We start from the raw sequence: 25,212 nt of genomic DNA, 5'->3' as shown, positions 1-25,212 counted from the left end.
TGGATGTGGCGCACACTGATGACGACACACTGACCGCTTCCGCCTTTGGGAAAAGGCAATAAAATATGATATTTTATCCCTGGTCACTTGTTTTGGCAGCTCTCGTGTTATAATTTGTCAAAAATTACATAAATAAATAAATAGAAATGTTATGATGAGTTATTTTATTCACGAAAGCCTTTTTTCTAACAGAATGTTTGTTTTTTTTCTTTTCTTTAATAAACCCTCTAAAAATTACATAATGCAAAATGGACTGCATTTATATCACACTTATATAGTCGTACTGAGCACTTATTCACACAAATTCATATTTCACTGGTGGCCCATGCGAGGTCAATGCACTCACACTCACACAGAGATGGAACAGCCAATTTGGGGTTCGGTGTCTTGCCTAAGGACACTTCAGCATGTAGACTGAGACGGCATCCATCACCAGCATCCACTTCTTGTAGTCAGTATGGCTGGAACTTGAACAGTGGCCAGGCAAAGCGTGTCAGAGTAGAGAATATCATCAAAGCAAAGACTTGACCAGCTCTCCTTGTATGTGCTTCTCAGATTTGACAACAAATCAGCATGGCACGCAGGAAAATGAAAGGATTCAAGAACTTCCTTTACAGCAGGAAAGATGTGGTGCAAAAAGCAGCATTGACCGAAAATGTTTGATTTTTTTTCCCTTTATTGTAACTTCTGAAGCAGCTGGCTTTAGATATCAGACAGAATTCTTCCTCTGCCTATTTGAGATCCAAATAACAACCAATTCTGTCACAAACCCTGTCACACCCCAGGTCATCAAAACCTTACAAAATCTAATAAATACCCCCTTTGATCTTTCAAACCTTGAAAATTGCAGTCTGTCCATTTATCCTGAGCTGTAAACATTTCTTGGAGAGAAAATGTTTCCAGCCTCAATAACAAAGGAAAGTGATCATGTTTCTTATGTCTAGGATGTGTGTGTTTCCAAGGGTCTGACCACAAATCATCTGAAGAAAGCAAAGCTTCTTCTGCACTCACTACCTGAGTTGCTGGTACTGAGGATATGTTCCTTGCTTCATAAATCTAAATCAAAAAGGAGTCTGAAAATGTCAATAGAAGTTTTGTGCTGCATGCTTTCTGGGGTTAATGAAAGTTTTCAAGTTTTATGCGCTAAAAATGCATCTCTGTCTCTACATAATAAAGAATCTGTTCCAGAGAAGTTCATTTGTCAACAGCGTCATAATCAATAAATCAAATCAGGAATTACAACTTAACATCACTTTTGCATTTCTGTAAAACAAAAAATGTGTATAAAATGACAACAAAGAGATGTGATTAAATACATTTATTCATATTTTATTCTTATTTTGTATTTTTAAATGTACACTGTAAAACAGGTTGAGCAGCTTCTCTCTCACATAAAGACACATTAATCACAGTTATCAATACAGGGACAAATGATACAGGGACTTTGATGATCTCACTTACCCGTTTGTCCGTTTCACCTCTCAGCTCATCAAGTGGTTCAGTAACTTCAGGGAGTTTTGCTTCATCCAGATGGAGAAGTTTGCCCGACACGCTCTGATTGACGGAGTGGCCGACGTGAGGAGTCTGACTGTGGGGAGAGAATCAGAACTCTTTAGAGCTCTCACCATGAATTACAACAAAGCCAATGACTTCCAGGTAACTGACACTGCACATTATAATTACATCTTAATGACAGATTTATCACTGTTATTTCTGGCATATGTTTTAGCTGTCAGTGAGGTCATTTTATTGTCTCATTTGTTCATGTGCGGTCCAGTACACGATTACTTTTGTTGGATGTGTGTGTTGCACTTTATATTCTTTCAATAGTGTCAAAGCCTTTAATGATTCCCACTTCACTTCACTGCATCTCCTCATTTTTAATAGGTTAAAAATACAAGATTCATTTATGTGTTTCTAATATTTTGTATGTTATATAATAAACACAATATTGTGTGAATTGCTTTAGTAATGTATTTACTGTAAGTACAGAGGTAAAAAATAATTACACATTCACATTACATGACACATGTCACAGTGTTCAATAGTTTAGCTACTATAAATAAAATGTGACACTGAAACAAACCTATGAAAAAAGTAATCAAACTGATAGAAACTGTGGTCTGAGGAGAGGGAAGGTAGCTTTTGGGAATGTTTCATGAGTGCATAACAACCTTTGTTCAATGTAAGAAAGACAAAATGTAATGTTCATTATATAATTATATATTATGTACATACGTATATGTAAATTGTATATATGTATATATATATACATTGTATATATGTATGTCTATACACTGCATATATACATACATACATGCATATATATTTACATACATACATATACATACACACACACACGCAGCAGTCAACAGTAGTAAAGGTTAGAGAGTGAATGGGAGGGTGTGAAGGGATATGAATATCGGCACTTAAGGCTATTTCCTCTAACGCACTGTCTCTTAAGCAGAGTAAGGTATAGCCTCTACCATACTCTGCTTTTTATTACTTTTTTGTACATGTACTGTAGTTGTTTTTTATTATTCTCACTTGATCATAATTATTTTGCTAAGTTTTGACTTGTTACTTACCTCAATCGATCAGGTTTGATTGTGATTATCTTAAATACAATGCCAATCTACAGTGCTGCCCCTTCACGTCAAACACACACCAAACATTGGAGTGTGAAGAATATGTGTTAAAAGTCTCAATGTAATGTTACTACATTTCTCCTGTGGATCCCCAGGCGCCTGAAAGATTCCTGGAAGCTGCTGACATTACATTTTAAGACTTTTGCATCGTGATGCATCATAAAAGAAAAGCAATCTACAAGGTCATCTGTAACCTGGACAGTGATGTACCATCTGAATTAAAAAATCCTCACTCTGGATTAGAACCAAGCAGAAGACATAATGTGCCACAGTGGTCGCTGTAACAACGTGGACTTACTCGTGCCTTGATTTGCAAAAAACTTGTGTTTAATGACAGAGCATAATATATTGTAAAATAAGTTTGTGTTGTACATGCTTTCACCTCTCCAGTCATACAGCCACATACAGTTGAGTTGGGTTTATCAAAGGCATCGCTAGGTAGTTTGAAATAATATGTATTTCTCTATATCAGCCGTATGATACAGCGGAATACATATTTTGTGTGACTGTGTAATTTTTGTCGATGTAATGTCTTCAAGTCACAAATTGCAACACTTTGAATTTTATAGTTTTTGAGAAGCATTTTTCTTTAATAAGCACAAAACAGTCAACACCACAAAAGCAAAACTATTTATTCATCCAAGTAAAATTTTGCTGTTCTGTATGTAATTACAAGACATATAAAGTGGAAATAACATGAATCCTAAAATTACTGAATCAGTAAATTACGTCTGTTAGCTCACACGCTGCACACAAATCAAAAAAAGGTGTCTCCGTCTCTTCCATACTCACCAAGAAGATCCATCAAAATGACATTCAGTATTGTGGCTGGCTGTCCAAATCAATCATGCTCTTCATCAGTAGTTCTGTGTCCAGTCTGAATTGATGATCCTTGGTTCGTCTCCAGTTGTTGATAATCCAGATGTAAAATTTTTCAGGTGTGAAAATTCAAAAGTGCACAAGTTTGCAAATGTAAAATTAATTTAGAAAAGAGAAAACAAAGGCTAACTTTGCCATAAATTACCCTTGATAATCACACACTGAGGGTCAAACAGGCAAATTCTAGTGCAAATTAATTGTGCCACTGTGTATTTTAAAATATACTACTGAGTAGTCCAACCATCTTTTTTGACTTGAAGTCTACAGATAAACTAAGCAGCTGTGAGAAAAGCCACTGTGGGTTCTGACATGTCATTTGAGTCACTTGAACCCCAACGTTTCCAGAGCCATGGAAATGGAGAGTTCTTGACAACCTTGTGCACTTTAGGACTGTGTAGCATCTTTTTTGCATTTACTGTGATGCTCTAGTTGCTCTAATATACTAACAGGTTATAACCTCCTGCAATCATATTGTTACATTACACCACCTGCAACAAACACACTTAAAATTAGCAGCTTCTTCTCAATTGTAATTACTACATTTTGGGGTTAGGTGGTAGACCGGTTTCATCACCAGTGTCACGTTCTGCCACAACATGGATTGTGCAGTACCAGCATTACTGTGATAAATGTATAAGTATATTAAAAATAACATGCTTTACTGTGGCTGTGATAACAGACAGGTAGAGGGCTACGCACACACATAGAACTGGAGTTATAACAAGTACCTACTACTTTCTTCACTAATGCTGATTTCAGTAACACAGAGATGTTGAAGGTAGGAGCAAAGCAAACCAATTTCTCGGTTGTTGTTTGCACAAACACAAAAGTTCTGATCTACTCCCACCATCTGAGAACTCAATTTAGATGGAAATACCCCCACAACAACAACAACAACAACAACAACAATGGGAAAACCATTTTACTTTGGACAGCTTTTTATAAAAGGGACAGTACAAAGATGAATTCAAGGATCAATACCAACTTCAAACCTCAAGCCCTGTAAGTAAGCCTGCTGAACTTGGCATTGGTGCATTTTGCGCTAATGTGGGTAGCGTCTATTGTAGATGCCCAAGTAGTTTTGGAGTTTTGATGATTTGTTGACTTATTTTAATTGAATTGGTTAATAAATTAAATAACCAGAGTAGTCGGCTGGATGTAGGAAACTGTTTTTAATCAGGGTTTTTTTTTGTGGAACTTCATACAGCAACACAAGTTCAGATGGCTGTTGTTACAGCTCCCTCTGTCCTATGATCTGCACCGGTGTGTGTGTCTGTTGCTGTTGAATGTAATTTTACTTGATGAACATATCCTGTGGTTCACAGGCTACTGTACAGTGTACTTTAGGTTTTCCAATGAACAAAGGCTGTTGAGATGCCTCTGAAAATGAATAACCTTACATTCACTACATTATGGGGGATGTTTGTGCAAGTGGAGCAGAATTGCCCCCCAACAGATAATGCTTGGGGTCGGCATTTGAAAACTGAGTTGGATGACGACCACCGAAGCAATGGTAGAAGCTTTGAAGCATATATAAATTTGCATAGTTTTACACTGAAATCTGCTCTCCAAGCCAATATAGACGCAAGTGGAGACTTCACATGCATATGAAAACAACCAAAATGTAATGTTACCGCTTACCTCCACTCTCCTAACTTATCCATACGCAGTGATATACCGTCTTTAAAACATGTCAGAGGCCAAACAAGTGAAGGCAGATGTAATTGATTACATTCCAGCACCTTCTGTTTCTGCTGTTGTGTTAACAAATACACAACTCAACGACAACTCAAGAAGGACTCCCCAAGTAGGTCATTTTGTGAAACTTTTATTGCCTTTTTTCAAGTCTGCATGGACCAAGTGACAGTGTTACAGGTATACAGTACAGAAAGCATGACGAGTATAAAACAGCAGGAAACATGACTGAACACAGGATATATGACCGGAAGAAGCAGGACACAATCATAAACTACGAATCTAATTAACAGAGTGCCTGTTTGAAAATAAGAAATAAATTATACTGTATCCCGAATTCATACTGTATAAATTTAAATTAACTAACTGGTGATGTCACCTCAACGGATCTCACGTAAGCTTCAGTGTTTTCACATTCTGGACACCTGCAGGAAGAAAAAGAAATCATTGATAATTTGACTAAAGTCAGATTTGTTTTTGGCATCAGTTAAGTTAAATTTAAAATAAAAGTTATGTAAATTCAGGCATATTCAAACATTTCAATCCCTTTATACAAAGGGAAATACTGTTACAACTGTATTTGTATCATCATAGACGTCAATATTGTTGTTTTTAATAAACGCCCCCAACAAAATATAGTGAGGTCACTTGAATTATTCATAGCATTTGTTCATTATCATTTACTGTGCTTAAGCTTGAAAATTGAAAAGAAATGGCTTGCTGAACAACGTTGAGATCAAACTGGATTAAACATTTTTTTTATAAATACATTTTCAATGGAGATCGTGTAATAAGGCCTAAATCATACAATTTTGGTAATAATCCCCAAAACACAAATATGATCACTGCTCTATGTTTTTAACAGTAGCATCTAAAGCCATCCTGACAATATTGTACAAAAGAGGAACATACATACCTTTCAATGAAGGGGATAAAAGAGGGATAACATTATCTTCTTAGAAATATTTGGTACGGTTGAGAGCTCTTTGTGCCAGCTGTCCGCTCTCGTCCGTTATTCTCTCCCAGTCCGTTTGACCCACCACAAAGCCGATAGCGCGCTTTCTATCTGCCTCTTTCTGCTCTTCAAGATCAGCCCATCGCACCTGAAGAGAAAGGAGAGCAACCAGGGTGTTGTGTTATAACCAGGATATTGATGAATATAGTAAATACAACAGTTACATAATGTTATATCTAATATTGGATCAAATGCTGTATTTAAAAAGTGGAGTACCTGGATTTTTACATTCAGTATCTTCTTGTTGCCTCATTGGTAAACAGATTTTAAGATGACACAAGCAACAGCTCCGTAAGGTGTCAATTTCAGGGTCTACATTATCTGTTAGTTACCTTTTTTTCTCTTTCAAGTCTCAACAATAAACCATCTTTCTACTCCTTCAAAAAAATACTTGATTGTTGAGTCTCATTCCTAGGTCGTCAGATACTGATGGTTTGGGTTGGTGATGCATAGCAGAGGGCATTGAAATCTTCCAAGACACGGTGACCGGCACCATTTTTTTGAACGGAAACTCTGGTCAATTTACCCTTTTCTTTCCTGGTTCAGACGTCCGTGTGGCATAGTCGTCTGGCAGCTGAATGTAGTCGTCCAGCCCTGCCATGTCTTCACGTTTCCTCTTCCCACTGCCCCTCAGACCGTCCAATTTGTCTGTGCAAATGGAGGATTATTGTTCAGGTCTGCCCTCCAATAAAAGGTTTGCACAACCTAATTCTTTTCATTTTCTCAGTACAATCAACCGTATATGAATACATGTTTTATTAAGATAGAAAACGTGAGATACATTTAAAACAGTTTAGGTTTTTGTCATGCTGCATGCACAGAGACAGAGAGTCATAATTCAATGATGGCACCTTTTCTCCTCAAGGACTTGACTTACATTATTAAATAAAAACAGCTAGAACACATCATAAACATCAAGAATCAAACTGCGGTGGTCACTTATTTAAAAAAAAGCCCCACAAAAAGGAATACCTACCGAGTTTTGCCTCAGACGTGTCCATCTCCCATTTGCTTTTAGGAATGTAGCCCTGTATTTTATAAAGAAACACTGCAACGGTTAAACATCAGGGTGATACAAGGATGAGAGGGGGAGAGAAACCAGGCACGGGCTGAAAAGAGAGAAGACTGGTTTATCAGCAGACAACAAAGACAAGTCAATGTTGAGACAGCATGAGGACTTTTCAAGTTCAAATTTAAAAATGGCATGCAAACATTTTGATCTTGCAGGTTTAGAGAAACTAACATCTTCAACTAAGCCTTTGTTCTTAGCTACAAGGAAAAGTAGTGGACAACAGCTGTGCTCCGCTTTGGGGAACCGAAATTTAACATTAATCAATCAATCAATCAATCAATCAATCAATCAATCAATCAATCAATCAATTATCAAGCAAATCGGCAGTTTGACAGTGTGAGTTAATAATCTGCAGTGATGCTGCTGAAACTTTTACACAAATATTAGTGTTGACTAAACTAAACTAAAAAAAGCACACTGTGTGCTTTCCCTCAATAATCCTCAACTGTCAAATCTGCTATTTGGCTGATGGCACATTTTTGACAGGCCGCTATCAGCATCAGCCAGCTCCTATTTAAAGACGCACTATTGTATTTTTTTGACACATTTATTATCTTTCTCTGAAGACCACCTAGTGGGGGCTAAGTGTCAACTACACCAAGTGTCTTTTATTTAGAAACTTACAATATATTCAAAATAAATGCAATTAAACCTTGAGTAATAGTTTGTTAATCTTGGAGGAAGTTTTCTTGAAACCTTTGTTATTCCAAATAAAACAGGTAAATCATTGTTTTATCTTAGACAGGCTCAACTATGAATTAAACCCTGCTATAACCTGGAAAGATGACAGTAAAGAGCCTCCACAACAAATGATGAAGCAAATTACAGTTGTAATCTGTCAAAATGTTATGATTTAACGGCATGTTTACTGGTTTCATAGGTGCAATGACTACATGTTGAGGTCAATTCATCTCTTTTTGTTAAAATATGTTTAGATTTTTTTTATTGTCATTGTGTTCCTACATACCTCATATTTTTCCTCTTAAATCTTTTGACATATTTTGGTGTCTACTTGATTAATAGGTACAAAAATGTGTGAAAATGGTCCAGTAGATCACCTCAGCCAGCACAAAACGAGCTGCAATGGCTGCAAAGTAATCCAGTCGAACTTCATCCACTAAAAGAGCTTGTCACTGACTGAGGCTGAGGTTGTGTATGTCAAACGTCATTATTAATTATTGAAAAAGCGGTTATATCGCTCTCTTCAAAGCCACCAGACTGTTTGACAAAAACAGTCGTTTTAACAGAAACACAGGAGTGTCTTTTCTTTGAACTTTAGCGTTTTAAGGGGTTAGTTTGATTTCATAATGACGTGTTAAAACACTAAAATCACACAATGACACAAACAAACTAACCAATCGAGGCAACAAAAGACCTTCCGTGTTTTGTGAGGAAAAATGTAATGGTAAAGTTTAAACTAGCTTTTAAGAACTGAATAATCCAGGCAAAATAGTCAGCAATCAAATCAAGAGTGCAGGTTGATGACTATGATAAAATTGTTTAATTTCTCCTGATTAGACTTCTGCTCAGGTTTAACAAACTCAGACCTTGTCCACACATACACAGGTATTTCTTAAAACAAAGCTTTTTTTTTCTGCCAGGGTTAAGATATTCAGAAACATCGTTTTCAGTGTGTATGTGTAGACAAGAAAACCAGGGTTTTTTGGCTCGTCTCTTGTCTGACGTTAGGGGACGGCTGCATGGGTGCAATCCCCTGACAGGACGCTCCGCCTGTGTCAGGCAGATTTCCTCAGCAGCGGTGCACCGCGACCGGCTCTAGGTCGGCTTGCAGAGAGGCTTGGGTCAATGGTGGCTCACGGCTCCTGCCGTGAGCTTTACAGATGTGTAGAAGCTTTAAATATCTTTATTCCATATATTCATAGGCATATATTATCTTTTTTCTTTGTAACAATGTTCAAAGTCTGTAGAATTATGCTGGAAATACCAGTCTTGCTCCATTTGTTGTATGTACAATTGGGAAAAACAAAACATGAATAAATTATAAAGATACACTGCTGGAAATTCAACTTCCAGCAGCATGTGCACAGATTTAAGGCCAGAGTTCAATGTGCAAGCTGAAGTTTGTTGATTAAAGCTGAAGCAGGAGGCAACCTGCTGCTTTACATAAGAACAGACTTCAGGGTCCATTTGGATAATTCATAAATAGATCATATACATAGAAGACAAACAGAAGAAAAATATTCAGCTCTTTAAAAAGGAATAACTACATTCAGACAAGACTGTACGTCCCGTTTGCACTGCCATGCAGCAACCTCTGAACGCTCCGTCTACACAGCGTGCAGTGTGCGGTCTTGTCTAACACTATATCACTGTTAAATGTGGTCACAGGTGCAACACAAAAATATTGGACCACATCCAACTGTGATGGCGGGTGTGGTACATTAAAACAGATGATGTGCTACAGCAGAGTCAGATGGTGCAGCACCACCTATGTTTCAAGAAAGAAATTTTAACAATCATGTTTTTCAATTCACAATAATAATCTGATTATTAAGATAATTCTTCCTGTCAAAGTTGACTCTTTTGGGTAGTGCACAGATAGCTTCATTAGATCAGGCGTTTCATGTTTGATGGCTCTAGATACAGTTGTTCTGGATAACAAGTCTTGGAAAAAAAAGCTTTACAAAAAATAGTACATGTACAGAGAAATGTTTAATGAAGCTGAAAACTTCATTCCAATGGAGACGTGTGTGGGTATGAGTAACATGCCCATTATCAAACTACAGCTGATGCTAATACATCTTGATGTTAGATTATATCTAAACACATATGATCATATCTGTAGCTTCCTTTTGTTGTTAATGTTTCTTGATTTCGTTCACATTAGTTTATCTAAGATGTCAAGACAGATTTAGGACAAAAGATGAAATCAAAACCTTTTATATTCAAACCTGGCAAGTCTCAACAGTGCAGGGCCACAATACAGCAGTTTGAGACCTGCATATCAGACAGTGCAACACAAAAAGTTTTGGTTTAAAGATAGGGTTGATGTTATTTCAGCCTCTGACTGCTACTACAGTCAAAATAAAACAGGGAATGTTTGGAGAAGACTTGCATGCACTGAGTGGAACTGCAGGTCTTAACTGGCTGATTGTAACATAACAGCTATACATTTTTATTCATAGGCTGTAGAAACAATATCATATTTTTTGGATGTCTGGATGTCTCAGGTAATACGGAGTTCAAATCTTTAAGGATTTCAGTCACTACTTCTAATTTTATCCAAAGCATATTTTCATTTTATAGTCAGATAAATGAAGAATTCTCAGAGGTTTTTCTCAGATTAAATCGGTGACAATGTTTAGACGAATAACCAACAATAAACTGATCATGTTTCGCTGCCTATTCCTCTCAAACATTGAAAATTTCACAGCGTTCATCGAACATACCTACAAGAGCGCACTTAGTTGTACCTCATAGGGTACTACGAATAAAAAAAAAAAATCTTCAGTGTTCAAATCTTCATTCACATCTTCATCCAAAGTTCACAGTGGTTTTTCATTATGTTTTGTATACACACACTACAGTCTTGTCAAAGTCAGCTTATGAATTCTAGTCATGTTTAAAGAAAGCGTTCATCAATAATAAGGTGCAGAATAAACATGGCGGACATGAAATTGTAAAGAGCTTGAACTTGTATGTGATTTTCATGCTAGAATGGTCGACAAAGCAAAGCAATCTCTCATGTTATTAGAGTATTTTCCAGTGGATATTATGCTGGTGCTGTCCCATGTGAACAGCTCAGTGGTGCCATGAGGCAGTGTTGGAACTTACATGATGCATTTAAAAAGCATCATGTAAAAGAATATCAAAGAAAAATACATTTTAATTGACATTTTGGCATGAGGAACAAAAGCTATGCAAAATTGTAGGTCTTGAGGCCACAAATGTGTTTTCTATCAGTTACTAAGAGTTGGGCAGGATCACATGTTTGTATGATAACATGAATTGCATATAATATGTGATTAAACAATGAAATACAAAAAAACTTTAATACAAGAAGCTTTTTAGGTTAATATAGCACATCAATAAGTTATTATGAAATTTACTATACAGTTATGAAATCAATTTACAAAAAACACTGTATTTTTTTTAGGAAACTGTAGAAATAATATTTAATATTTTTGATTGTTTATTCTGCAACCCACATAAAAACCCTTAAAACATGTTATTTAGGTATTATCAAAGATTAGTTCTAGAAACACTGTTTCTTCACCTGTCCAGAGTAAATGCAATTTCATTCCTACCCTTAGTTCTTTATCTCAGTTGAAAGCCTGGAGGCGATTGTGCTTTTGGTCATGTGTGTGTGTTTGTTTGTGCATCTTTCCGTCCACAGCTAATCTAGCATAAAACTACATACCCATCAGTCTATTATTATTGATGCACATGTATGACTGTATTGTTAAGGACCTCTCGTGGTCGCTTTGATTTTCAAATCTGAAAAAACTATTTTATTGACTTCTCCACTTTTATCCTGCCATTAGAGGTTAACAACCGCTTCCATTGGGAATTTTGTTTCCACTATGGACAATGATTGCTGCAGTCACATTAGTAATGGCAATTTCATTTTGAAACTTACAAACATCGCTGGTGTTTTGAAACCTGCATATTGTCTCCTCTTCATTCCAACACAGCATGCAAACATGTTGGCGCACTCTTCTAGTATACACAGCTAGTTTGCAAATGCATGCGGCAAAGGTTTTCTGCTTTTAGATAATCACACTGTAATCAAGTGCTGGATAGGGAAGTATCTTATAATATGATGTGGAAAAAACATTCTACAATTTGTGAATTTAATTTGCACTTATGTTTAAAGGAAATTAAACTAGGATATCAATAATCATTTCATCTCATTTCATTATGAAACTTTGTGGTGATTTTGTATAAATTAAAAGATATTAATGGGCAGTTGATTTTGATTATGCATGGGAACATTTTCCGCTACAGGAAGTTTTACTCGCAGATGTAACAGACATGTTTTCAAGGCTGTCATGTAAGCATTTTTTTGCTTTCGTCTTTTTTTTTTCAATCCGGATTTTTAAAAATTAAAGTCTTCATTTTGTATTAAATCATTTGATAAGAATGTATCTTAAAGCGAAAGAGATTCTGAACTACTATAAGATTAGAAATTAAGCCATGACTTTCCATGATTTCCACCTATTCTGTTGACATTCAAAAACTCACCTGGTCAATAAAACAAAACAATATGATTAAAACACTAATGCTAATATTAACTTCTGGATAAACCTCATGTGTTAGATAGAAAAACACTGCTCCAAAAAAATAAGGGAACACTTATCAGATCAGATCTTGATGAACGTATTCTTCAAGATGAAAATCTTGATGTACATCTAATGATGTGCATTGTGTAATTTGTTGGGAACAAAATGACGTAACAACGAGCAATGGAAACCAAAATCATCAACCCACTGAAGGCTGGATTCAAAATCATACCGAAAATCTAAGTAAAAACTTTAAATCACAGGCTGATGTAAGTCATAATGTGACTCAGTTGTGTGTGTGTGGACCCCCTCCCAGACCTGGATCAGGGTATCAGTGAGCTCCTGGACAGTCTGTGGCGGCACTTGGCGGCGTCGGATGCACCGATACATAACGTCCCATATGTGCTCAATTGGATTTCGTCATCCAGGAACTGCCTACAGACTCTGGCCACATGAGGCCGGGCATTGTCCTGCACCAGGAGGAACCCAGGGCCCACTGCACCAGTGTAAGATCTGACAATCACTCTGAGGATTGGTCAGAACATGCACACCAGTGGCCTGCTGGAGGTCATTTTGTAGGGCTCTGGCAGTGCTCCTCCTGTTCCTCCTTGCACAAAGGAGCAGATACTGGTCCTCATGCCACCAGTAGTGACAAGGACACTAACAGAACACAAAACTAGAGAAGAATCAGTTAGGAAGGATAAGGAGAAAGCAACTGTCTGTGGCCACCACATGCAAAACCATTCTCTTTATAGGGGTTGTCTTACTTTAGCCTCTCCATTGCACCTGTTGTCACTTTCTTTTGCACCAAAGCAGGTGAAATTGATTCACAATGACTTGTGCTTCATAAATGGACAGATTGATATCCTTGAAGTTTAACTGACTTGGTGTTATACTGTGACGATTAAGTGTTCCCTTAATTTTTATGAGCAGTGTTCAAATACAGTATGTAGAAATGATGCTGAAATCTACGTGGCTATAAATTAAAAAAAAAAATCCTACCAGATCACCCTCTTCTTCCTCTTCTCTCTTGGGTTCCTTGGGTTCATCATCAGGATTGAAGTCTTCCATTTCAACCTAAAAACAGATGCACATGTAAGTTCAACTCAGTTACTGATAGAGGACTATAAAATCATGAAACCTGTCATGTATTCAAGACCACACCTCTTCTATAGCAGCATCCTGCAGCAGGGACCGGACATCCAAGCGCACCATATGAGGTGGTGAAGGCTCCCAGTTGTTCGACATCTGTGTACAGAAACATCCATTAAAAAGTGTATGTTTTATGTTTGAGCTTTACTGGATTTCACCCCTTTCATAAATGTATCTGGGAGAGCTAACTGGTCTTACAGACCTTCGTTATGTCTTTATGACTTCGTCCATGGACATTTCTCTTGGCACAAGTCTGAGCATCTGCAGTGATTTCAGCCAGGTACACCTTGAAATAAGCAAAAAACAAACAAGACCTTAGCCAAGAGCTGCTTGGAGAAAAAAAACTCATTCATGAACACAACTCACCTCAAAGCCTTTCGTTTTGGCTGCACTCCAGAACTGGTCAAAATGTTTCACCCTGACATTAATAGTGTCTAAAATGATGAAGGGGAAAAAGCCGTCGTCCAGAGTTTTCTTAAATGTTTTAAGCATGCTGCTCCGGTAGGTATCCTCCATCTCTGGCTCATACTCGTACTCAAGAACCTGAAAGACAGATTTTTTTACCGTATCCAACATCAGCCATGTTTCCATCTAAATGTCAAGTGAATTTGAAACAAACTTTTTAAAATTTGTTAGCTACCTCAGAAACTCAGAGTTTCCATCAACCTTTTCTAATGCAGTACTTCAACACGCACATGAAAATATGATGGAAAAACAGTATTATAACTACTACAAGAAACGTTCATGTTGACTGTGGCGCCCCCTGTGGACAAAAGTGGTAGTTTTCCACCAAGTGAATTTTTTGTTGATGCTGTACCATACCAACAGACTACAGAGAAACGTCCTCCTCAGGCTGTTTGACCCCTCAATTCAACCTCGTCAATCAAATAATAATTTTAATTTTATGACTTATCCGACAGTTATTAAGAATAACAATAATCACTATACATAAAAAAGGCAATCTTCTCATTGATGCTCTCCTTATGCATGACATACAGAGGCATCAGTAAGTTGCGACTATATCCATTTAAGTTTCTTGTACTACAACTTAGCGCCACTTTATTATTGCAGGTCAGACTCACCTTGGTTTTTACCCCTCTCCCTGTGTCTGGGTCTTTCTCAACTTTCTCAACCTCCGTCATGAAATAGTCATCCAAAACAAGAACTCTTGGAGGCGCACCACCACAATCGACTTCTTTATCCTTAAAAATATCAACAAGATTTAGTTGTAGAAAAAATAAATATTCATTATTTATTGCTGTCAAAAACATGTTTTGGGGAAGGACATATAAACATGCTCTCTATGGGTACTGTTGTTGCATATTGTTAAAGTTTATTACATTACATTATAATTATATTACACTATGATTTGCTGTTAGGAATCCACTCACCCGTATCAGTTTTGCGACATGGCTTTTTCCACTTCCTGGAAGCCCTCTCATTATGATGACAATCTGTTCATACAATACAGCGCTCAAATGAGTACTTAATATTACATAATTAACAATGTGATGTTGTTACATCAAGATATATTACAACAGTAACTGGTACCCTTTCAGGTCGAGACGATCTGCCAGGTGGTTTTAGAAGATCGTCGATATTCTTGATTTCTGGCTTTCTCTCGACTCTTGGAGGTGGCTGAGGTGGAGGTGGGAGGGGTGGTGCAGAGGGAGGTCCTCGGTCCTCTGGATAACTTCTTCTGTCCGCTGTATGATATTATTTGCAATTTAAACATTTCTCTAAATGGCATTATTTTCCACTTCTGGACACACGACATTAGTAACAACACAATGGAGCAAAGCTTCTTCCTCATTTAGTTATTTCCATACAGACAGGAGACTGTTACATTTGCTGTCTAAATAATTCATTAATTATCTGCAGCTAACTTCCTAAAACAAAAAGGGTGACCATTCATCCTTACTGCCAGTTATGTTTTGAATTTGGACGCGTTTTAAAAGAGAATTTCGTTGGTCAGACATGCACCACGTCGTTGTGCTGACCTCAATCAACAGATACTTGCCACCAGGCCTAAAAACTTTTCTGGGGGAAACCCTGAAGGTGAAGACACATTCATTAACGAATTTGGGATTGAACATACCATAAGGTGAGGAGCTATGGCTGTAAGTTTCAGGCCCACTGCGGTCGAGTCCAGTGCGCTCATATGGTGGTCTGTCGTAGCTAGACCTTCCGTAATGTTCATCTCGATCATGACTGATACTTCGGCCCTTCTCTCGAAGATCCCGATCTCTCTCCCTGTATCCTGAGCGCAAATGAGGTGCCAGTGGAGATCTACACAGAGGAGGAGCAGTATTAAGTTTCACTTCATCAACAGAATTAAATGTTTCAAACTGGCACACACTGTTGACTAATCACAATGTATGACACAATGTGATTTTCACCTTTCTTCAACCATGGGCTGCGTGCTTGAATCAAAAACAGACAAATAGAAAAGAGTATTACATATGTACTGAAGCAACGCAATTCTCATAGGTTGGAGAGAATAGGGTGTCAGAGCCACTGAGGAAACTTGGTACCTTTCATCCCTCTCTCTTGGGGGATAGCGCTCCCTCTCATATCTTTCTCTTTCATATTCAGGTGGAAGCTTCTCTCTGTATAATTCCCTCTCTCTACTGTACTCCCGGCGGGCCATATAAGGGTCAGATCGTCTGTCATAAGATCTGTCTCTGCTGTAAGGATCTCTGGGACCAAGAGGTTCTAGGAGAATTAAATCATTCATCAATGAACAATGGTTAGAAAAGTGCAAAACTTTCTGTTGGAGTAGAGAAAGATAAGCGTTAAAAAACCTGGAATTCACCTTTTTCATATCCCCTGTCTGAGGGCACTGGGTCAGGCCTCAACACAATTCTCTCACCATAAGAGATCCGCTCAACAGTGGTTCCAGGTTCTGAAACATTGAGTGTTAATTTAACCAACAATGTCCTGAAACTTTTCAGCCAGTTTTATACAATATTGTTTATTTCTAATACTCCTACCATGCCCATGTCCATAATCCACAGTCTTTGGAATCACCGTAGGTGTGAATGCAGAAGAGAGAGATGGGTGGTTATCTGTGGTAGCAGGCTTTGTGTCCCAGGACTCATTTGAAGCAGTCCTTGCAGCAGTCATGCCCTAAGGATGACATATGATATAGATCTTAAATAGATCATAAATACAGAAATGCTCTCTTACACATGGGGTTAAAATAATTGCTAATAAATACAAATTTAATTACCTTCAGAACATTCCTGACTTCTGGTGGGATCTCCAAACCAAGAAGACCAGCAGGAAGCTCAGGCAGGACATCAGTTGGTGGAGGCTGAGGTTCAGTACCGGGTGTTTTACCCTCCTTCAATTCCCTGTGGGCCAGAAAGAACAGAGGTCAAGTTCACCTCAAGTCCTCCAAAATCCATTTGAACATAAAGTAGGTAATGTTCTATTAAAATTCTAGAGCTGCAAGAAAATAAAACAGCCATCTGCTTTCATCACTGCAGTGTTCAAAGCCACGTCTGCTAAACTTGTTGAAATTTTTGGATGATTTGAGTGCCATAATAAATATTCCATTCAACTCCTGCGTTCTTTGGTGGTAGGAAACGTCTCAGAGGTGGACAATTCAATGCCTAGGCAAATATTAACAACACTGCAACCTGCAATGCTAGATTCCACTCGAACCAGAATCTTATTTGTGTGACCCAATCATGCAATTTTGTTAATCAGTGATGAAAGAATATAAATTACCTTATAAGTTTCAGTTCCTGGGCAGCTTTCAAGATGATCTCATGCTGATATTGGGAGAGAGCAAGTACATTTGCTCCACTCGTTCCCTGTGCCGCTGGATCAACTGAGCTCTCTGGCAAGTTTGTGACAGGCACAACAGAAGGTAAAGGTTTATCCAGAGGATGTTCTTCCCTGTGATCTTCATAGCGAGCCCTGCGATCCTCATAGTTAGCAGGGTACCCTCTCTCTGGTGTTGGAGGAAGTCTTGAAGGCCTATCCCTTTCTGAAGGTGGTGGTGGGTATGGTGGCTCTTCATGTCGGTACGGGGGCTCATCCCTGTATTCATGGATTCTAAATTCTCCTCTTCCCCTGTCAGGCTCATCAAATGGATATGGGGGACCTCTTTCTCTTTCCTCTGGCCAATGACCATCTCTGTAGGGTTCTGATGATGGCATGCGAGGTGGATAGTCTCTCTCAGGAGGAGGACGCTCTCTGTCCCATTCAGACTCATAGTGCTTGGCCTCATGCCGATAGTCATCAGGGGGATAGTCCTGTGGTGGCCGCCAGCGATACCCAGCTTCCCCATGACCATAATCCTCAATGATACCCTCTTTATATCCCTCTTCATATTCTTCATGTGTTGGACCTGGCCGCCACATGCCTCTGGCCATTCCTCGACCCATAGGTCTCCTCCTCATTCCTCCTGAATCTATTGTCTCATGTGGAGGCAGAGGAGGACCTCTGCCATGTGGTGTTTGCCACCCCAAATCTCCCTCCATTTCTTCATCATACAATGGCTCCTCCTCCAATGGATCCATCATTTCGTGAGGTGGTGGTTGTGGCATGCGACGCCTGCCTCTTCCGACATCAGGATGCATCGAATGGCTATGAGGGTCATGTCCATGGTACATGGGGTGACCTGCTGGATCCATTTCAGTATCATCAGTGTCCATTTCATAGCCTAATGCCTCATGATCCATAGGACCATGTGCTGGGTGAGGAGGGCGTCCTCGTCCTAGGTGCATGAAACCAGGATGACCATGTGGGGGACGACCCCGGCCAGGTGGAAACAGCGGTCTCATGCCTCTCATTGGAGGTCTCCTTTCTTCCCAATAAAGGTCCCTTTGCTCTGAGTACTCCACTGACTCAGGTTCCTCCCAGTGCTTATCCATTGGCCCTCCTCTTCCCATTGGTGGTCCTCCTCTACCCATTGGTGGTCCTCCTCTTCCTATAGGGGGACCTCCCCTTCCCATGGGTGGACCTACCATTCCCATGGGGGGACCTCCTCTTCCCATTGGGTGTGGTCCTCCTCTTCCCATAGGTAGTCCTCCTCTACCCATAGGCGGTCCTCCTCTACCCATAGGCGGCACTCCTCTACCCATAGGTGGTCCTCCTCTACCAATAGGCGGTCCTCCTCTACCCATAGGCATACCTCCTCTTCCCATAGGAGGACCACCTCTGCCCATTGGTGGGCCTCCTCTTCCCATAGGTGGCCCTCCTCTCATCATTGGGGGCCCTCCTCTCATCACTGGGGGCCCTCCTCTCCCCATAGCGGGTCCAGCTATTGGCTCCTCATAATATTCTTCCTCTGTTGGGAAGTAATTTTCCTCTGGCATCCACATTTCTTCAGGAGGCACCTCCGATTCCCCACCACCATACTCCTCATATGAAGGATCTTGCCAGTGATATTCTTCTTGCTCTTCTGGCATCCCGTCCTCTTCAGGTGGCATGTAGTCATAAGACCCATCTTCTCCTATCGTTTCCCCAAGCGGTACAGTGTTTGATCCCCTGAACTCACCAGAGCTCATCTGCCCACGTCCTCTTCCCTGCGCTTTAACAGGCACTGGGGTATGGCCTCGTCCCCTACCAAGAGGAGGCCTTGGAGGATCTGGTCTTGACTGCATTTCTTCAGAAGCTTGTGGCTCCTGTTGGATTCCAGGGGGATTCGGAACCAGAGGAGGTTTCTTGCTTGCCAGTGGTCCATCTGGTTTGAGGGGATTTTGTGCAGCACTATTTATGGATCCCACAGTAGAAGGCACAGTCACAGAAGGCTTGCTGATCCCTGTTTTGTTTTTTTCACTATTGTTAGAAACATTTTTGACATCAGTTTCGTCAGTCTTTGTGTTTGTTTGTAATGTCTGAGGAATGGGGTCATTTTGGACAAAAAAGCCCTCAGTGCCGTGCAAGTTGTCATCTGTCGGATCCTCAACTTTACCCTTTTTATCTGGTTCTGATTTACTTTTATCAATGTCAGGCTGTGACTGCCCAGCTGATTTTCCTGGAGTCTTAGTTTCCATACTGGCAAGTTGCTTAGTGGTTGGTTCTGCCTTTGAATGGGGGCCTTGCTGTTGTATTTTCTGTGGCACAGTTGGCCGTTCAAAATGAGGCGGGGGGCCAGGGTGCCTTGGGGTCTGTTCAACCCTAGGCTGTTGCCCAAATCGAGGTTGGTCAAATCTGGGGGGACAATCAAAACGTTGCTGTGGTTGGTCAAATCTGGGAGGACCATCAAAGCGTTGCCGTGGTTGGTCAAATCTGAGGGGACCATCAAAGCGTTGCTGTGGTTGGTCAAATCTGGGAGGACAATCAAAGCGGTGCCTTGGTTGGTCAAATGGAGGGGGGCCATCAAACCGCAGCGGTGGTTGGTCGAACCTTGGGGGACCATCAAAGCGCTGCTGTGGCTGGTCAAATCTTGGAGGACCATCAAATCCTTGCTGTGGCTGATCAAATCTTGGGTTGTTTCCACTGGGACCAGTAGGACGACAGAAATTAAGAGAACATTGTTATTAAAATAAGCTTACTTTTAGAGAAAGTCAGCGATTACCTAATAATATAAGACAATGCATATTCATTGCAAACATGAGCTGCTGTTGTCCGTTATCTCGAGAGACCACCTCATTCAGATACCCTCAACTGGTTTTAAGAATAATATTTCATTTGGAAACCCCTTCTCAAATGGGACAATTTGTAATTAAAAAATGCCAATCACACAAGTATGACAGTAGTATGAAACAATCCCTTCTTACCGTGGACCTCGAATGCTGTTTAAGTCTGGTGGCTGAATGGTTGCGGGGCCTGGGGGTCTGACTAAGACCGCTGGTCCACCTCCTCTCACAGGGGGTCCCGTAGATGATTCTGAATTTGGCCCAAAGCCAGTGGGCCGTGGACCTTGGGATCCAGGATCAACAGCAGCAGGGGAATGCTGCATACCTGGTGTTCCTGATGGCTGCTGCATTTGAACATCTTGTCCAGGGTATTGGCCATACTGTCCCATCATCTCACTACTATACTGGCTTGAGGCAAATGGCACCATGGTTGTGAGAGTGGCCATCCTTTCTTGAAGGTGGGCATTGGTGGCGTTCATCTGCTCCTGCCACTGCTTCCATTGGTACTCATAGTCCTGCAGTTGGTCTTTGTGAGGATAGGTCTTGAACTGTTCATGCCACAGGACGAAGGAGTGATTCCAATCTTGGAATAAAGGTTCGAACTGCTGCTGTTGCATTTCATAGTGCCTCAACTGCATTTCAGCAGACATTGACTGCAAAAAAGCGCATTAAGGAAAAGATGTAATAAAAATAATAAAACATTTTTTTTGTAATAAAAAAGATGTTTTTCAGGCTCCCACACAATCTTTTTTTATTCTTTTGGTTTCACTTAACTTACTATGCTTTCTTTTAACCTTTCACAGTAACCAGCCATATTGTAATTATCAAAAGAAACCACAATTTAACTACTTGTAGGTTTGCAGGTTGCTGAATCCGCTGTTGGTATTGTTCCAGGATCTTCTGAAGCTTTTCGTGCTGTTGCATCAGAGCCTGGTATTGTAAGCCGGCTCTCTGCTGCTGAACCTGTTGCCACTGTGCTGCTGCAGCCTGTAACTGCTGGAGCCGTGCAGCCTCCTCTGGGTCTTGTGGGACCTCAGGCTGTGAACATGAACAAGACAAGATTGGAGCAACACGTATCTTTTTAACTCACAAAGAATATTTTGACATAAGTGAGGGTAGCTTGTGATGGAAGGGATGACAATTTATTTTGATGGAAGCAAGGCACTATTGAGAACCACCTCTAACCATTCCAAACACTCAATGTGTAACTTTGGTCCAACAGGCCTGAATATCAATCTTCGACCAAAATATCCCAAACGGTACAACACAGAAAGCTGGCACGAAATTAGGGTATTCATATATTGTCATTAGACACTGATGGATTAAAACTATTTGGCATACTTTGTAAAAAAAAAAAAAAAAAAGTCTAACCAAGTAATCAGCATAGCAAGGTATCCTTACAATTTGTTGCACATTACAAAACTCAAATTGCACTGATACTGCAAAATTTCATATGATTCCCAGTCCGACAAACAAAGAAGAGAAAGGTTAAAACATGAGTACGAGTGCATTACTTCTGCTTCTGTAACTTATAGAGGGCATCTGGGACAAATAAAATCAATGGGGGGCAGTCATTATTACAATCATTATCAGCACTACAAGGGGAAAGATGAATGAATGTGCTTGAGTCCTATGAATTTATCAAATTCATGACATGGCAGCTATCACAACAATTCGGCTTAAATATTTTTGGACATGATGTTGATGGGAGAGTGGGCAGTGGGACTTACTGTGTCTGTAACTGTAGGCGATTTTCCTACATTTTCACTCTGTAAATTCATGCAAACAATACAAATAATGTTTAGAGCCACTAATAATCAAATATCGCTGGTATACGCTGTATAAAACTGGATTTGCCGTGTTCTTAAACGCTGTTAACTACAGCACTTACAAAAGTGCTTGCAAATACCAAAAAAATAAAAAACAAATTTAACGAAGCACTGAAACAGAAACAAAAGTAACAAAAACAGAAACATATTTTAAATGCTGGGGTTAGGTTACTGTCAATCAAAAAATTTAATGCAAATCATTTTCACCAATCTGGGATACATGAAAGGTTCAAAAGCACAAGTACGGATCAGATGCTTTTTTGTCATTGTTCCTCAGCTAATCAGTGCCAGTAGAGGTACAGCCATGATAAATCAGGCCAATAAATATTAGAATAAACTATTCTCCTTTACTGTTTTAAAAGTACATCTGTAGCACTGTTCAGTTTATAGTATATAAAGAAGAAACATCAATGAGTGCATCTAAATATTGATTATAAAATACATATTAAAACATTGCTATAATGTTCTAAAAATCTTGTGGGTGAAGAATATCTTATCATCACATTGCAACCTTTAACAGTGTTAACCAGTTGTCGTTGTCAGAGTGTGAAACAGTGAATAAAACTGTTCAATTTAAAAAATCTGACTTAATCTTAATTACTCACTGTATCAGTCAAAGCCCAATGCAGATGAGCAGTTTGCTGAAAGCTGACAGTTACAGAGTTTACATTTTTGTATAACACATGTAAGAAAGCAGGTTATCATTTTCCCTCATCAATACAAAAAAGGGCTCAGCTTTACTACCTTACTACGCTTGTATGACTGAACAATGCTAGATTCTTTCATTCCATCTGTATCAGTCTTTGATTCATGAAATGACAAAAAGAAAATGATTAAAAAGAGATAAAAATCAATGCAGAAGAAGCAGAAATATTATCTCAATTATTCCATGCATTCTTCTTACTTGTCAAAACTGCTGCACACATCACTCACAACGCAACTTCTCTCCCAACAGTTCAGTCAGAGATTTGGATGTGTTATGCTAGTAGTAGCTTTGAGCTGCGCACCTCAAACTGAAGATAAGGAGCAGGCTGAGAAGGTCTGAGATGCCTGCTTCTTTCTAACACAACCCCCCAATTTTTTAGTGGTCTTAAGACCCAACAAAGCTGATTTACACAGATCCTCCTGGAGCCACAAAAGGTTTTATACAACTTTTGAGTTTAAATTCTTACATACACCCCTGTAACACTTTAGGAATACTTACCCTTAATTCTTCAGGAGGTGGAGGTGGTACTGGGTGCTCCTCTTTTGGAGGGGGTGGAGGAGGTAAGCCTTTTGGTGGTTCTGATGGAGGAGGAGGAACTGCTTGTTCCGAGGGGGGTGGTGGCACTGGACCATCACCATCTTTCTGCTTCTTTCTGGCTCTCTCTTGTTTTAACTTTTGTAGATTCTGAAGATGTTGTTTGTACCAAAGTTGCTGTTGATCCTGGGTGAAACAATTATAAGGACATCTGTCAGAAAATGAACACAAGGAACCTTGTTCTTTTTGTTTACTTTACTCCACTACTTACTGCAGAGGTGAAAACATGTATTAATACACACAGCTGACAACAACAGTAGGACATTCCTGAAAGAGACATGGTAACATTACGCATGTCCAGGTGTTGGTGTGTATACTTTGCAGGGCATTGCTGCGATGGCCCTTCATGCCTAGAGCTGGACTGAGTAGTTCAGTAGTAGTGTAGTAGCTGCTTTTTGCTTTTTTAATTTCCATTAATGGCTAATACTAGACTGGATAGATGCCATTATAAGGGGTCGACCAATACAATTTTTTCAGGGCCGATACTGATATAGATTATTAGTAATCCAGGAGACCAATAACCAATAACTGGAACATTTAGAGGAAAAATAAAAATCTTGTCTCAAAGTTGAGAATAACCAGTGGTGGAATCTAACCAACTAGAATTTAATAAATTACTGTACCTATATACAGTTTGGAGGTACTTTGCTTCAGTATTTCCATTTTCTGCTACCCAATACTTTTACTCCACGTCATTTATTTGAAAACACATTCTGATTATTAAGTGATGATCGGCTATTACTTGTGACATCGGATAGTGTTGTGGAAACTGAGAGAGAGAAGGAGGATTCTGCATCAGTAAAAAAAAAAAAAAAAGTACTGCATTTTTAATATTTTTTTATTTCATTGGCAACAAAAAACACTGACACCAAAAAATGTAAAAATGCTGAATATCAGCAGGAACCCACCAAAACATGTCTACACAAACAGATACAAGACATTACCTGCAAAGGCAAGGATTTGTCTTCTTCTGTCGTGGATGTCTGTTTCTTCTTGTCTTTTTTGGGAGCTCCGCTGTTCTCCGGTGGCTTTACTGACGGGGGCTCAGGAGGGGGAGGACCCGGCTGGGGCTCGTGGGGTTGTGGTGGAGGCGGAGGAGGCTGTGCGTGACCCTGCTGAGGGGCAGCGGGGTCTCTGGTCTGCTGACCAGGAGTCTCGACTTGTTGACTGTACGACTGAGCCCCAAACCCGCTGTCTGAATGTCCTGCTCCTTCTGGATGCCACGATGTCCCCGAATACCCACCCGAGTGTCCAGCACCGTATGAATTAGCATTGCTGCCGTGGTGTAACACAGACTGGAGCTGCTTCTGGTGCAGCATCTGGAGCTGCTGCATCTGCTGGCGGTGCTGCTCCTGCAGGCTGGAGAACATCGAGCCGGAGGATGGAGCCTCGAAGCCGCCGAACCCCGCTGACTGACCGCTGCCAGGTTGTTTGCGGGGTCCAGACCCTCCATAGTTTTGTGACTGGGGTCCACCAAAATTACCCCAGGACGGGTACATTGTTATTAAAAAAAAAAGGCGTGGCGGTGTACACGGCCTCTGTGCTCACAGGCAACCTGAGGGACTTTAAAAGCTAGCTAACGCAGACGTTACCTGGATAGATAGCTGACGTTACATTTTCATTTCCCGATGAGGTTAGGCCGTATAAAACACATATTATAAATACCACATCGGTAGTAAGGAACACTCATCAGTTAGGGGAATAAATGTGCAAGTTTAGCCTGTAAAAATATGTTATGAAAACCTTCAGAAATTGGGATATCGATGGGCAGTTGATGCTCCAG

The 25,212-nt window shown here is 39.8% G+C and overlaps 1 protein-coding gene across 4 annotated transcripts; it reads right to left on the bottom strand.

Annotated features, from left to right (window-relative positions):
- Positions 1 to 1,303: 1,303 nt before the first annotated feature.
- Positions 1,304 to 25,212, bottom strand: ylpm1 (YLP motif containing 1). Of its 4 annotated transcripts, XM_084378429.1 has the most exons (23): positions 24,374 to 25,212; positions 23,334 to 23,555; positions 22,031 to 22,069; positions 21,150 to 21,338; positions 20,442 to 20,953; positions 17,440 to 20,160; positions 16,937 to 17,060; positions 16,698 to 16,833; positions 16,520 to 16,609; positions 16,239 to 16,419; positions 16,104 to 16,127; positions 15,803 to 15,993; positions 15,256 to 15,410; positions 15,096 to 15,158; positions 14,787 to 14,906; positions 14,071 to 14,247; positions 13,907 to 13,990; positions 13,717 to 13,800; positions 13,555 to 13,629; positions 7,214 to 7,265; positions 6,764 to 6,885; positions 6,139 to 6,325; positions 5,340 to 5,647 (listed from the first exon to the last, which is right to left on the bottom strand). In XM_084378429.1, the coding sequence occupies exons 1-22, from the start codon at positions 24,926 to 24,928 to the stop codon at positions 6,179 to 6,181; spliced, it is 6,063 nt and encodes a 2,020-aa protein (XP_084234555.1). In that variant the 5' UTR covers positions 24,929 to 25,212; the 3' UTR covers positions 5,340 to 5,647; positions 6,139 to 6,178. The 4 variants fall into 4 exon arrangements, with proteins under 4 accessions (XP_084234557.1, XP_084234555.1, XP_084234556.1 ...); XM_084378430.1 differs by lacking the exon at positions 16,104 to 16,127; XM_084378432.1 differs by lacking the exon at positions 22,031 to 22,069.

Source organism: Pagrus pagrus (assembly GCF_965226575.1).
Source record: "Pagrus pagrus genome assembly, chromosome: 16".
Classification (NCBI taxonomy): domain Eukaryota; kingdom Metazoa; phylum Chordata; class Actinopteri; order Spariformes; family Sparidae; genus Pagrus; species Pagrus pagrus.
Note: the sequence above shows the minus strand (reverse complement) of the source record. Positions and strands in the feature narration are given on the sequence as shown.

Bases quoted from the DNA above. Each gene is read 5' to 3' on its own strand.
- ylpm1 (XM_084378429.1), bottom strand. From the start codon at position 24,928: ATGTACCCGTCCTGGGGTAATTTTGGTGGACCCCAGTCACAAAACTAT. The intron at 14,248-14,786 runs GTGAGTCTGACC...TCTGTCTTTCAG, and splicing joins GGAGAGGGGTAAAAACCAAG to GTTCTTGAGTACGAGTATGA. The intron at 13,991-14,070 runs GTGAGTTGTGTT...GCTTATTTCAAG, and splicing joins CCAAAACGAAAGGCTTTGAG to GTGTACCTGGCTGAAATCAC.